The sequence below is a fragment of the Astyanax mexicanus genome, chromosome 2 (assembly GCF_023375975.1).
Source record: "Astyanax mexicanus isolate ESR-SI-001 chromosome 2, AstMex3_surface, whole genome shotgun sequence".
Lineage (NCBI taxonomy): Eukaryota > Metazoa > Chordata > Actinopteri > Characiformes > Acestrorhamphidae > Astyanax > Astyanax mexicanus.
In genome coordinates, this window is record NC_064409.1 from 70655059 (window position 1) to 70670145 (window position 15087).

Here is a 15087-nt window from a genome sequence, read left to right on the forward strand (position 1 = left end):
ACATTACCCTGTCAGGAGCTCACTGTTCAGGAGATAACCCGGAAACACTAAATCCCTCAGCAGGTCAGCTCTGCCTAAAATAGTCACAGCAACAGCATGAGCACGATGCTCTCAGAGTCAAGATGATTTGATACAAATATGATAGAAAAAAATATTTCATTTAATTGAGATTTAATTCTAAACATGAATTAAACTCACTAAAACATTCAGAAGAGTCATCAGTTCCGTGTAAAGTCATGATTGTTTTGAACCTCCTTTCGGATGCTAAACGAGTTATAGCCCACTACAAGTTTAGGCCCACTATTGCTTTTTTATATGGCCCACATGCCACTGTGGGGTGATGCTAATAATTTCTGAATCTGGATATTGGAAGACAGTCACAAATGCTAAAAGTTGAATCAAATTAGAAATGTTTCATAAACATTTTACCTGGTAGATTGCATGTAGGCCACATTTAGCCGGGATGTATTTAATGCAAGTAACGAGTTAATTAGGAGTGTCTATCTGGTCTGTGGGAGCCAGATCTCTTAATAGTTGGTATGCAAATAAATTTATATTATTTATGCAATGTGATTTTCTGGATATTTATTTTTTATCTCTCACTGTTTAAATTAACAGTTTTCACATCTGTGTCAGCAATGGGTGCAACTTAGTAGCGGACTTCATTCATTGGAAGGGGTATCCAAATACAGCTCTGGAAATTATAAGAGACCACTTAAAAATAATTCGTTTTTTATTTTCATTTTACCAAATTGAAAACCTCTGGAATATAATCAAGAGGAAGATGGACGATTACAAGCCATGAAACCAAGCTGAACTACTTGAATTTTTGCACCAGGAGTGGTATAAAGTTTTCCAATAGCAGTGTGTAAGACTGTTGGAGGAGAACATGCCAAGATGCATGGAAACTGAGATTAAAACCAGGGTTATTCCACCAAATATTGATTTCTGAAATCTTTTTTTATTTCAGCCATTTCTCATTTTCTGCAAATAAATGCTCTAAATGATAGTATTTTTATTTGGAATTTGGGAGAAATGTTGTCTGTAGTTCATAGAATAAAACAGCAATGTTCATTTTACTCAAACATTTGAACTGAAGTGGTCTCTTATTTTTTTCCATATATATATATTTAAAGATAGCCCCGAAGATTAGCATAGCTTGTAAAAGTGCTGTAGAGAGCAGTGCTGGTCAGTCAGCATGCTTCACCACAGTAGCAGCTGTTAAAGACGAGATAATCCAGGTAAAGCTTCAACACACACAGAAAAGGAGATACAGAGAGAGAGAGAGAGAGAGAGAGGTGAGGGCTAATTCCATCCTTCTTCTAATCTCTTCACTCCCCTCCTCCACGCTCAACGATTCATCAACACCTGCTGACCAAAAGCTCAACACAGACCACAGGATCATATAGTTACACCCATATACACAGATTTATACTTTAAAACACACAAGCGAGATACTGTAATTAAGTAGCAGCACTTTTAAAGCACTTCTGGACTCAGCACACTTTTGTACCGGAACCACTCTGGCCTGTGGAGTAATGCAGAGAATGTAGAGGCATCTGGGACAGAAGGCAATATGGGAGAAGCTCAAAAGGTGAGTGTTAGCATTAGCTTATTTATACCAAATCAGTGTTAATACTGTACATTTAACCTTAACTGTGGTTGTCAATTGTGTTATTGTTGATATATTACACTATCTAGAACTCCTACAACACTTTCAAATGAATATATGATTGATATCTATATTTAATACAATAATATGTCTTTCTCCTTATATGATAGCATGAGTTGTGTTGCTATATCTGCAACATAAACTGTAGTATGTAATATGATAACACTGTAATATGATAACCATAACCGTGATTTTACATGTGACAGCACTGTTGGTAATCTAAGACCAGGGCACCCGGCTCAGTGGATTAATTTTAATCCACTGCCTTTATTTAGCTTTATGGCTGAGACTCCTTCCGGCTAGTGCTGTAAATGTTGCAGTGAAATGTAATGTTTTCCCTCCATTCTCTTGTGTAAAGAATGAGGACGTGCTGGTCAGACAGAGGCTGGGCTAGTGGCCTTGTCCGCTAATCTAATCATGCTAATCTGCTGGCCATTACATGAATGAAGCTCCAAGCTAAATTAGCACATCTTTCACTCAGTGACACTCAGTGACAATACTTAATTGCCCTTGTTGGCTCCAAGCTTAATTGTCAGTCATACTTCTCTGTACATTTAGCATGTGTTGATTTACCATGAATAGAAGCTCAGACTTTGAATAAATGAGAAATGGGGGCAAGGACCATAAATAAAATAGCAATGTAAATAATGCTAATAGTAGGGTCAACAAAAGTTCTAATTTTCCCAGATTTTTTGGGATGAAAAATGCATCTGAAAAGGATTTTTAATTGTGAAAATTGACCAATGTTATGCTCAAACGTTCTTTCTAATCCGAGCACTATTTTAATACCATGTTTGGTCTATGGCCCCATGTACACATTGTTTTTCTCTCTGCTTTTGAAAATATTTCTGTCCACACAGAGACAAAAACATTAGCATGAGTATGCTAGCCCTGAGTGCAGCATTAGCACCTCCTAAAGAGAACACTAAACTAGGTTTAGTCCCAAATTACACACTAGTCAATAAGTAGTCACTTAAATACAGATTCTAAATCCAAGCAGAGCCTTATGTTTATGACTTACATAGTTCACTATAAAAATCTGCACAAAGCAAAACACATCATTGCAAATTTATGTGCTGTAATTTTATGCAGCATTGCTTGCCTGTTGCCTACGCTCCCAACCAATCACCATCACAGGAGTTTGTCCAGCTACATGGCAAACAAAAAGCCCCTGCACAATCTCAGCAGTTGCCGGTTTTCTCCTCAATTGCGTCACATTGTTCGCCAAAGCCAAATAAACATAACCTCTGTAAGAAATATGCTGAGGCCAACTTATCTATTTAAGATTCAGCAAAAAATATGCATGCATTGTGGCGTTAGTGTTTTCATAGATAATTTTAGTTCATTTTTATTTTTTTTTTATCGCACTCAGGAGCAGAACAAAATCAGATAAGACAACATGCTCCCTTGGTTTATTGGAGTGCGTTTTGCTGCCTTTAGGTTTTTGCCTGTGTGAAAACAAACCAACCCGAGATGGAAACACTTCATGTAAATGAACTCATCACTTTATTATAACTTAATATTTATTTTTAGTTAGTTTATTTCTCGCTTTATTGTATATTTTATACTTTTATCTTTATGCGGCTTACTTAACAAGGAGCAAAGAAAGAATTTCATTGTACAAGGAAACTTGTTTCGTACTGTGCACATGACAATAAACTCTTCAAATCTTGAATCTTGAATCTTTAAATCTTAAATCTTGAATTCAGACCAGAAACATTAACTACAGGTATGAAAATGCTCAAATATAAAGGGTTTCGTTTATTATACTTAAATAATTAAGCAAATGTTCATATATAGATGTTAACTTACATAGATGTCCGGATTTAGAGGTACTTAACTCTCATGTATACACTGCCACAGTCCTACAACTTGCCACAACACCTTGGCCACAACATCCTAAACATGGTGAAAGTTGTTGCGTCCCCCAGAGTCCTGTTTTTTATAAACCAAAAAATATTTACCCTAGCTAAATGAAGATTTAAATGAGGTGGAAACTTTTTAGGCAATGCTGAGAAACAAGCTTTTATAAACCACATAGTCAGTCCTTGATCACGCTGTGTTCCTGCAGTGTAAGTGAACTCTTTTCTGTAATTTCCCCCAGGGCTTGCTCTCTATTATTGAGAAGCTGAAGGGTTCATCAGAGCAGGAAGTGAGGATACTTCTGTTAGGGCTGGACAACGCAGGGAAGACCACCATCCTAAAGAGCCTGGCCTCAGAGGACGTCAGCACTATCACACCTACACAGGTAACACATTTACACTGTTAGCAGCTGAGGTAAAGAGTGTGAAGTAATCACCATTACCCAGAATCAAAGGATCAGCTGAACGCTTCACACAAGTGATCAAGCCATTACCGCACACTTTTATACAGACGATAAACTGAAGGGTGAAATTAACTTTTTTACATTTAAACTTTTTTTTCCAAATAAAACTAAACTTGCTTTCCTATGTAACTTGATAACTTCATGGATTGAGTTGTTTTTTCGAACTATTTTTCATTTTTGTTGTTTAACAATTTAGCTTTCATAAGAAAGGACTTACACTAAAATATTAGTTATTTGCAGATATGTATAAAGTAGAGACCCAGAATTAAAAAATTAAAAGTGCTCTATCAAAAATGTAACTTGCATGTCAGTTGCTGAACAAGGCACGACGCAATGCTCTTTTGCTACCCAATCATTAAAATAGCACTCTAGGAATATATCTACACTTATGGGTGTGGTGGCCTGGAAACGAGGTGTGTTCGGGTAAATTTCTGGCATGTTTCTATGTCGGCAGCAGAAATCACAGATGTGCCACTGACCGATTTAAACCCTATCAACAGTCAATAGTCACCCATCCATTCATGTGTACACCCCTACTCCTTAAACACAGAATACAAAATAAAATCTTCACAGCGTGAACAAGCAGCTCAGTTACCTCTGCTGAGATCGGCAAAGCTCTGCGCTTTTAAGATACCAACACGCCAAAGCCCAAGCACACCTGGCTCTTAAAACGAATAGCAAGTGAAATGCTGATTGATTTGTTTTCCATTATGCCCAAAACACACCCATGATTGATTAAGAGAATTAGTACATGCCTTTTGCGCGTTTCAAGACACGCAAGGCATACATTTGTTTCCCCACAATATGATGCCAAGGACACACCGACACGCCCTAAATCCAGCTGCTCAATGCACAGTTGATGACTTGCCTATAGATTGCTAAATTGCTATAGATAACACTCCAGTGGATACAGATTCATTTAATATTTTAGAACTTAAGTACAGTAGTGAGTTCTAAGCAGTATTGATAGATATTGGCCTGATTTCTGTTTCCTCCTAAATGGTGCAGCCATCTACATGTTTTATAAGAAAATCTTCAGTTCAATCCCCAATGATGCTACAACCATCCAATCACTGGGAGTCCCAGAGATTACACTTGATTGGATGGCCTTCCCAATTCTCTGTCACACAGTGGGATGCTAGCCAGTGTGGGGATCTGTTAGCTAACGTGGCAGTGCCTTTCTCTACACACATGTAATTGTCCAATCATGTTGCATTATTGACAAAGAAAATATTAATTGATATGGTGAAATAGAAAAGGCAAGAAGATGAGACGTTATCTTTATTATATATCTTTATTTAACTTGTGCTCAAAATGTGTGCATTCTGTAAAACAGAAAAACACAAGGAGCATGCACTCTCCCATGAGCCTCAGCAGCAGTTCTTAACAATTCCCTTTTCAGTAACACAACATTCAGAATATGGTGAAAGATTATGGTGAACAAAACACTTTAAGTAACTCCCCTAAATAATCTTTGTCCTTAGAGTGAACTTTAACTAATAGTGCTGTATTTCCCTTGTTAAATAAACATTGTGTCCTATGATCTCTGTAATTGAGTTCACTGGAGGAAACATTGTGTAATTGATCTTATCTAAACATCAGACTTCACAATAATATCCTTATCAAAGGATGTTCAGCCTGACTCTGATATTTCTGTATAAAGGTCACCACTGATCATCAGCCTGATTCTGCAATATTCTATTTTCTGGTCCTTTGTGGAGAATTCCTATAATATTTTTGTTATTTTCACCATTTCACAAATAATATCTTATATGAACTGAATAGAACTGTGCTGTCCTTTATTTATAGAGTGCTGTCTATTTCAGGAATAGATTTAATCCAGGTCCGGGAAACCGTCCCGATACTTTATGCCCAAACATCCGTAAACACCAGCTCACCTGTCAAGAGTATTAATAGGGGCTTTGTTCTCTATGTGTTGCACCAAAAGCTTCTACATTTTTCAGAAGGCTTTACATTGCTGTGAGGATTTGACTGCATACTGCTATAGGAGTATGAGTAAAGTCTGATTCTGGTGTTGGATGATTAGGTATTGATTTTAAGTGGCATTCCAGTTCATTTATAAAAGACAAAGCTACAGGATACAGGCATACAGTGTGAGGTGCCGGATGAATATAATATAGGGGTCTTTTACCACTATAGCACATTATCCTAATCTATTCGGGATTCTGTAAAGTAGCTAATAACTGTAAATAAATAGCTGTAAATGTCAGGTAGTTAAATTTACTGATTGGATGTATGATTGGACTCCTTTGGATTTACAGTACTGTCTAGTATTAGTACTACAGTTTTAGTAATATTATTATTTTTCTGTTTCTGGTGGGTTTCCTGTCTGGCTGGCGCATCTCTCTCTCTCTCTCTCTCTCTCTCTCTCTCCCTCTCTCTCTCTCTCTCTCTCTCTCTCTTTCTCTGGCTATGTTCACATTACCAGGCTAAAGTGACTCAAATCTGATTTTTTGCTTAATCTGATTTTTCATGGTTGTGTGAACGTGCCAAATCTGTTGTTTTTCAAATCAGAATTGAGTCACTTTTATCTGTGGTCCTAAATTGGATACATATCCGATCCATGATCATGTGAACGGTCAAATCAGAATTCATGTGTCTTTTTGCTTTTACGCTGCGCTACATGCTTCTCTCTCGCACCCACACATCTCTTGGCAAACCACCTGGTCTTTTTTCACCTCCTCGACCTGAGCATGAACTTCAGACCAGCTGTTTACTCTCCAATCCAGCAAAAGATGTTCCACATATGAGCTGCTATCGCTTCCATTTCCCTTTATAAAGATACTGCTCGTCTCAAATATGAGTTTTTTGCTGTCAGTAAAGAAGGTGGCGTTTAAATACGCATCAATGTGCGCATGTGAGGCGTTTCAGGGTCAGATCCGTTCACATTACACACAGATACAGATCACTTACATTTGAGACTATGAACCGTCAAGATAGCTAAATCCGATCTGAGAAAAAAAAATGGATTTTAGGCAATGTGGCTTGTAATGTGAATGTAGCATCTGTCTCTGTCTATCTCTCTCTCTTTCTCTCTCTCTCTCTCTATCTCTTTCCAAGACACAAAGGGCTACATATACACAGACAGACATGGAACACCTGGGGAAGATAACAAGAGGGCTAGGCAACAAATAAGTTACAAGTGAGGTCATTAATCAGTAGGCGTGGCTAGGGCGGAGACACAAATAAGAAGCACACAGTGAACAAAAACAGAGCAAAAACACAGACAGGCCCAAAAAGAAAAAGAAAAAGGACAAAAGCATGGAAGTAGTGATTTAATTGTCTCCTTCTGTTAAGGTTCATGTAAAGCAAATTAAAGCAGCATTATGTAGCATTATGTACCTTGACATCTTGGCAGCTTTAGAAACATGTTGACGCTCCACTGACTGAATGACATAAAATACAAATGATGACATGACATCTCTATTATTGTCAGTCTGAGCTTGGCATGGTGTTAATGATCCCCTTTTCATAACAACGATGTCCAGACTGTAAGGGGATTTATTAATCTGTTATTAATTAATCAAAATGGAGAAACTACTTTGCATTGCTTTACAATATATTCTGTGGAGCGCTACAGTATTCTGTTATAGGATCTATGAAACAGATGTGAACTTGATACAACGGGAAATTCTTACTGTTCTCATTTTCAATGAAATATCTACCAAAGACAGATTGTATCTGCCCAATATTATTTATTTTACCCAAATCTTATATGGTGCACACATGAAACATGGAATACATTTTTACCATCATGTTGAATCATTGACTTTATTGTATATTGTAAACTTCATCTTCCTTCTGAATAGCACTGAAATCCAACACTTCCTTCTGGGTGCAACACTTCCTCTTTGATGAGAAGCATACTGTAAACAGCTCTGGAAAAAATAACAAGAGACCACTTAAAAATGATGAGTTTCTTTGATTTTATCAAAATAAAAACCTCTGGAATAAAATCAAGAGTAAGACGGATGATCACAAGCCATCAAACCAAACTGAACTGCTTGAATTTTTGCACCAGGAGTAAAGGCATAAAGTTATTCAAAAGCAGTGTGTAAGACTGGTGGAGGAGAACATGCCAAGATGCATAAAAACTGTGATTAAAACCAGAGTTATTCCACCAAATATTGATTTCTAAACTCTTAAAACTTTATGAATATGAACTTGTTTTCTTTGCATTATTTGAGGTCTGAAAGCTCTGCATCTTTTTTGTTATTTCAGCCATTTCTCATTTTCTCATTTATTTGGAAATGTTGTCTGTAGTTTATAGAATAAAACAACAATATTCATTTTACTGAAACATGTACCTATAAATAGCAAAATCAGAGAAGCTGATTAAAAAACTTAAGTGGTATCTTATCTTTTTCCAGAGCTGTATATTGCAGAAACAAAAATTGCAAAGTTTGTTTGCCCCACTGTAATGTTGTAATGTATTGGAGTGTGCTGTGACTGTAATTTTGTGTGTTGTGTTTTTTCAGGGATTTAACATAAAGAGCGTGGCTTCTCATGGGATGAAGCTGAATGTGTGGGATATCGGAGGACAGAGGAAGATCAGGCCTTTCTGGAAGAAATATTTAGAGAATACAGATTTACTGGTGAGCCTCTTGTCTTCGTGTTTTGGTTTTGCTCTGGTGTTGATGTTCTCCCTGTAGTTAGCGAGCGGCCTGGTTTTGAATAAGGCATGCTGGTTTTCTAGCTGACTCACTGGCTCTTTTGTTTTTAGGAGGAGATATTTGCATGTTATTTACGCTGCCCTCTCTCTTTTGCACTCTTCCTCCCTCCCTCAACCTCTCCCTGCCTCATATCTGCGTCATTAATTATGAGTAGAGATGCACCTACATAAAAAATACTGACAGGAAACAAAACCCAGCAAAATGAGACATTAAGATGAAAGCAAAATCAGTACAAAATATAATTAATCATCTGAATTGCATGGGCTCCCTGTCAGCTCTCTCCCACTTTCCCTGCCCTGTATACAGCAGTTTCTGATTGCTACCAGGAGCTGGGATGGGGTGATGGGGTTCCTCTCTTAGATTAACCCCAAAATAAGACTTCAACCTGAATTAATCAGTCTTTTCACTTGTGTGAACGTGCCATTTTTTTTTTTTTTTACATCAGATTTGAGTCACTTTCACATGTGGTCCTAAATCAGATACATATCTAATCCATGGACATGTGACATGAATGTGAGCGATCAAATCTCCCACCCACACATCTATCTCATGGTGCAGCTGTGCAGCTATAGCTGCAAAAACAGCAAAAGCAAACCGCCTGACCTTTTTTTTTTTGCTTGTAGTTTGAACATAGCCTCTGTCTCTTCACTTTTTTGGACATACTGAAGCACTAAAAGTGATTTACATTTCAGTTGCCAAATATTCAGTACATCCCTAGCGACATCATCTTAGTTTGTTTGTGGTGTTCCTCTCTCTCTTTCAGAGTTTAATAATATTTCCATATGTGGATACTGAACTGCAGCTGTTTGTTTGTTTGCTTGCAGATTTATGTAATAGACAGCGCAGATAAGAAGCGGTTTGAGGAAACAGGAATGGTAAGGCCCAGGATGAGAGATATGGATACCAGGAAACTCCAGCTCATCCACATTCACAAAAAAACCCACAAAGCCTCTACTATTAATACATCACACACACTGAATTATGGATATTATTTACATCTCTGTAATTGCAATCAGTGAGAAAACACTGACACTGTGGTGTTTTGATAGTATCTGGGGAGATATAAACAGACCTGCAGACATTTAACTCTTTATATGCTGTTCTAGAAACAGGGCTGGCCCTGGCCATGTGGGTGTCCTACGCACAAGTGCTTTGCGATGCCCCCCACACAATTCAGAATGTCAAATTATTGACTTGCCATTACTCTCAATAGCATCAGTAATATACAGCTCTGAAAAAAAAGACCACTTAAAAATGATGAGTTTCTTTGATTTTACCAAGATGGATTGAAGGATGGAATTTTTGTACCAGTAGTGGCATAAAGTTATCCAAAAGCAGTGTGTAAGACTGGTGGAGGAGAACATGCCAAGATGCATGAATACTGTGATTAAAACCACGGTATTCCACTAAATATTCATTTATGAACTCTTTCTTAAAACTTTATGAATACGGACTTGTTTTCTTTGCATTATTTGAAGTCTGAAAGCTCTGCATTTTTTTGTTTCTATTTTTCTTTGCAAATAATTGCTGTAAATGACAATTTTTTTATTTGGAATTTTGAAGAAATGTTCCGTAGTTTATAGAATAAAACAACAATGTTCATTTTACTCAAACTTATATTTATAAATAGCAAAATCAGAGAAACTGAAGTGGTATCTTATTTGTTTCCAGAGCTGTATATAGTAATGGTTTGATATGATAACTTTGTTTCTGGTCTATATACAGCCAAACAGGCAATTTCCCTACATGTGCCACCCCATTAATTAAAAGTATTACAGTATTATTATTTATAATATACATAATAAATACTTTTACAAGTGTTCTTAATAAATCCAAATGAGTAATTTGATAATCCTTTGATTTGTTTATAGGAGTCTTAAGTCTGGTCTATATACAACCAATTCTTTCTAAATGTGTTATCCCATTACTTCAAATACCTACAGAAATATAATTTGAATTTAAACATGAATAATACTTGGGCTCTGAGTGGTCCAGCGGGCTAAGCACTGCCACTATGATCAGTAGATTGCTGGTTTGAATCCTGTTCATGTAGCTTGCCAACAGCTACCAGAGCCCTGAGAGAGCACAATTGGCTGTGTGGGTGGGTAGATGGCGCTCTCTGGGCCCCTTATCACTCCAAAGGGTGATGTCCTTCGGCACAAGGCGTCTGTGAGCTGATGTATTAGAACAGTCGCTGCACTTTCCTTTGAGCACAATGTGATGCTACTTGACATCAGCAGCAGCAGTTCAAAAAGAGTCGGTGGCTGACTTCACATGTATCAGAGGAGGCATGTGCTAGTCTTCACCCTCCTGGTGTTGGAGCATTTCTAGTGATAGGGGGAGTCCTAATGAGTGGGTTGGGTAATTGGCCATGTAAATTGGGGATAAAATGGGGAAAAAAATAAATGAAGTTTTTTGCTAACTTGACTTTCTTTTTCTTTAATAAGACTTTAAATTGTGTTCTTTACATAGCACAATGTTTAAAATATAGTGGATTTAACCTAAAAACAGATGTATTTTATGGTTAATAAGAGAGATGTGTGCATTTCCAAAATGTTACATTGATCTACAGATAGGTAGTTATGTTTCTGATGTATTTTTGTTGATTAGAGATGGTTAAATTATATTTATTGAGCGTTAAAACTTGTTTCTTATACATCTTCACAACTTTCGCACAGTAGATTGTTCTTTTGCTCAAGCAAATACGTTATTTTTGTATTGCTTATATATATTAAAATGCTAAGAAATGTCATTATTATGATTACTATTAATATGAAAAATGTAACCTAGCTTTTTTCTCATTTCTCAGTGTAAAGATTTCTACAGTGTCTCTATATAGAAAAAAAAATGAACATTTTGAATGTCTTCTAGAGACAGTTAAACACGTAGCCCACAGGAAATGATGTAAGAATTATAGCTCTTCTAGAAAGCTGTCTCTGTTAACTTTGTAGTTTTGAACAGCTTTTTTCTGTTTTTGAAAGCGATTCTCTGAACGTGTCTAAAGGGTAAAATCACTGGTCCTGAGTGTGTGATGTTTTGTGATGTGTAGGAGCTGTCTGAGCTGATAGACGAGGAGAACCTGAAGGGTGTGCCTGTGCTGATCTTCGCCAATAAGCAGGATTTGGCCACGGCGTCTCCGGCCAGTGAGATAGCAGAAGGACTGAACCTGCACACCTACAGAGACCGAGTGTGGCAGATACAGGCCTGTTCAGCTGTGAGCGGAGAGGGAGTTCAGGTAAACGACAGCAGAGGGCACTAAAGACCTGAAAGTGTGTGTCTGTACCTCTAACATACTGTCCCACATTTCTGACAAATTAGTACAAATGCACACACATGCATACAGAGCTTGTCTGGTCCCAGCATAGACTGTGTATAGCTGGACAGAGCATCGTCTCTCAAAATTGAAGCCACAACAGGTCGGGCGCCCCCTGCTGTTCAGTTGCAGAAAGCTGTGTAACCCCACCCATCCCCATAGGTTTTAATGGCAAAACAATATACTGTAATTCTACCTCCATTATTTAAATGCAAAACCTAGTGTTTTTGTTTAATTTTTATAACCCCACAGAATTCATTTTTTAAAACGTTATTCAGCTCTATTAAAAAAGGTGTGGTTATTGTAAAAGGGCTGGGTTACACCTAGTCGGGGTGGGACCAATGACTGTATGGGACCATAGTCTGTGTGAGCTCTGTGGAGGCAGCCCTCAGGGGCGGGTTTATTTAAATGAGTAGGCTGTCTCTCCACAGTCTTTCTCCCTCCTCTTGTCTCTACTGCGCTCTACAGACTCGGGTTTCAGGATCGCCAACATGCCGGAAGATTTTGGCTTCATTTTCATTGAATGAATGGGAACGACAACACGGCGTCCATCTTTTTTTACAGTCTCTGGGTCCCAGCATTGAGCTATGGAATAGGGGAACTGTGTGGGTAGTTGGGGAGGTGGAGATGATAAGGTCAGGTGTGGATCATCCAACATCCTGATTTTTATTAATGCCCTTGATGCTGCTTACAAGCAAGTGATACAGTATTTTTTTTTTTTTTTTTTTCAGAAAGCGTCCATTAAACGTTATGTTTTGATTTAGCCTTTTTTTGGTTGACCAATTGTGTAGAGTGTGTGGACAATAAATTAGCCAGGAAGTGAGTTTTTAAAAAGCACAGAGAGCACCTTCACAGCGTTAATGAAGAAGTCAGTTTCCTCTACTGAGAAGTGTTGGACACGTCCAAGTACCTGCATCATTAAAATAGCAATCCACCAAAATCAGAACACAGCTGGCTCTTTAAAGGAATGGCAAGTAACATGCTGATTGTTGCGCCCAAAACACATCCATGATTAATGAAGATAATTACTAATGCATTTGCACGTTTCAAGCCGTGCAAGGCATACTTTCCCCGTCGTTACAATAGCAAAGACACACTGACAAGCCTTAAATGAATCTGCACGGTTGATGGCTCACCTATAAATTGCTAAAATAGGACCCTTCATGATCATTTTACATACTGCTGTCTCGTGACGTTTGGCATATCTCTTTATTCACAGGATGGCATGAACTGGATTTGCAGCAACATCGTGAACAGGAAGAAGTGAAGCTGCCTGATTTTTACACCATCAAATGAACAGCAAGCGCCAGATCCAGCCCAGATCAATGAGACGTGCATGACCACGTCCAGCCAGGACACCGTTATTGACACCGTCTGCATGTAGCTCTTCACTAATAATGTGTACAAATGAGTTTTGACTGATTGGGTTTTAAAGCCACTTTCAAGAACGTCTGATACGTTAATACAAACTAATATTCCCTAACAGGGAATAATCAAGTCATAAGTCCTATATAAGTCATAAACCGAGCATTTGGACAATGAACTCCCCTGTGTGTCTGCCAGTGCAGAGTGTGGATGAAATGGGATGAGCATGGCTTCAGTTTAAAACTCTAGCTAGTAACATAAAGAACAGGAATTTAAGTTTTAACTCTGTTAGATCTGTTGTCTGTGTCAGTTAGTTAATAATTATATAAGTGAGTGTGAATGTTAACTGTAGAAAAATGACTATAACTTGTATTTTAAATAATTAAGTAATTAAAGATCCTAGTAATTCTTTAAATATATGTATTTTTCTTTGGTTGAGTTACTGTGTGAATTATCTGTGTAGAAGTTCTGTCTGTCTCTCTTTAAGAGACCACTTCGGTTACTGAATCAGTTTCTCTGATTTTGCTATTTATAGTTATATGTTTGAGTAACATTTTCTATAAACTACGAACAACATTTCTCCCAAATTCCAAATAAACATATTGTCATTTAGAGCATTTATTTGCAGAAAATGAGAAATGGCTGAAATAACAAAAAAGATACAGAGCTTTCAGACCTCAAATAATGCAAAGAAAACAAGTTTATATTCATAAAGTTTTAAGAGTTCAGAAATCAATATTTGGTGGAATAACCCTGCTTTTTAATCACAGTTTTCATGCATCTTGGCATGTCCTCCTCCACCAGTCTTACACACTGCTTTTGGATAACTTTATACCACTCCTGGTGCAAAAATTCAAGGAATTCGGCTTGGTTTGATCGCTTGTGATCATCCATCTTCCTCTTTATTTAATTTATTTTTAATTTGGTAAAATCCCTCACAGAAATGTTACAGTTAATGTTACAGTGATGTTAGGACTTGAGTGATTTCCATTGACTGTTCTTTTCTGAGACTTAATGCTCTACAACACTTGATCAAGCATAACATTATGACCACCTTCTTGTTTCTAGGCTCTACTGCATATCTAGGCTCTAAGCATAGACCACCAGTAACTTCTGTGAGCAGCGTTTTGTGATCACTGTTGAAGAACTAGAGGATGATCAACACTATAAACAGTGCAGCAACAGATTCAGAGCTTCTGTCTGTGACAATATTTTATCTACAGGGTGTTTCAGCTGTAGGTAAGAGTGTGTAATAGAGTGAAGGACAGTGAGTGATGATTAAACACAGTGTTTAACCCTTGTGTGGTGTTCAGGTCTGTGGGACCCGTTTTCATTTTTCATCAAATGATACAAAAAAAATATTTTTTCTAACTCAAACTCATTGGCATTGGCTCATTTTTTGTGTAAAACATATATCAAAACACATTTTCGATAAACACACACTGTACATCCCCCCCCCCCGTTACACATTTATATTACATACAGTATGTTTGGCCAAGGGCTAATAAACATTGCTTCATTTGTAAATTTGAAACTAAAGATATCTTGAGTTGAATTCATTTTCTTTTACATTTTATTAAAAAACTAATAAAAAAAGAGTAGCACTTTTTAAAAGAAATGCAACATAAGAAAGGTAAAGGGCAAATATTAACCATGTAAGCTGTTTATATTGCTTGCAATTTAGGTGAAGCGAGCATGTGTAAAGCATTTTAATGTA

At 37.4% G+C, this 15087-nt stretch overlaps 1 protein-coding gene across 1 annotated transcript; it reads left to right on the plus strand.

Annotated features, from left to right (window-relative positions):
• The first annotated feature begins 1284 nt into the window (after positions 1 to 1284).
• arl3l2 (ADP ribosylation factor like GTPase 3, like 2) lies at positions 1285 to 13808 on the plus strand. The gene is made up of 6 exons (XM_007253587.3): positions 1285 to 1594; positions 3777 to 3920; positions 8498 to 8614; positions 9517 to 9567; positions 11742 to 11927; positions 13225 to 13808. Exons 1-6 carry the CDS (start codon positions 1577 to 1579, stop codon positions 13270 to 13272), a joined length of 564 nt encoding a protein of 187 aa, XP_007253649.2. The 5' UTR covers positions 1285 to 1576; the 3' UTR covers positions 13273 to 13808.
• The last annotated feature ends 1279 nt before the right edge of the window (positions 13809 to 15087 follow it).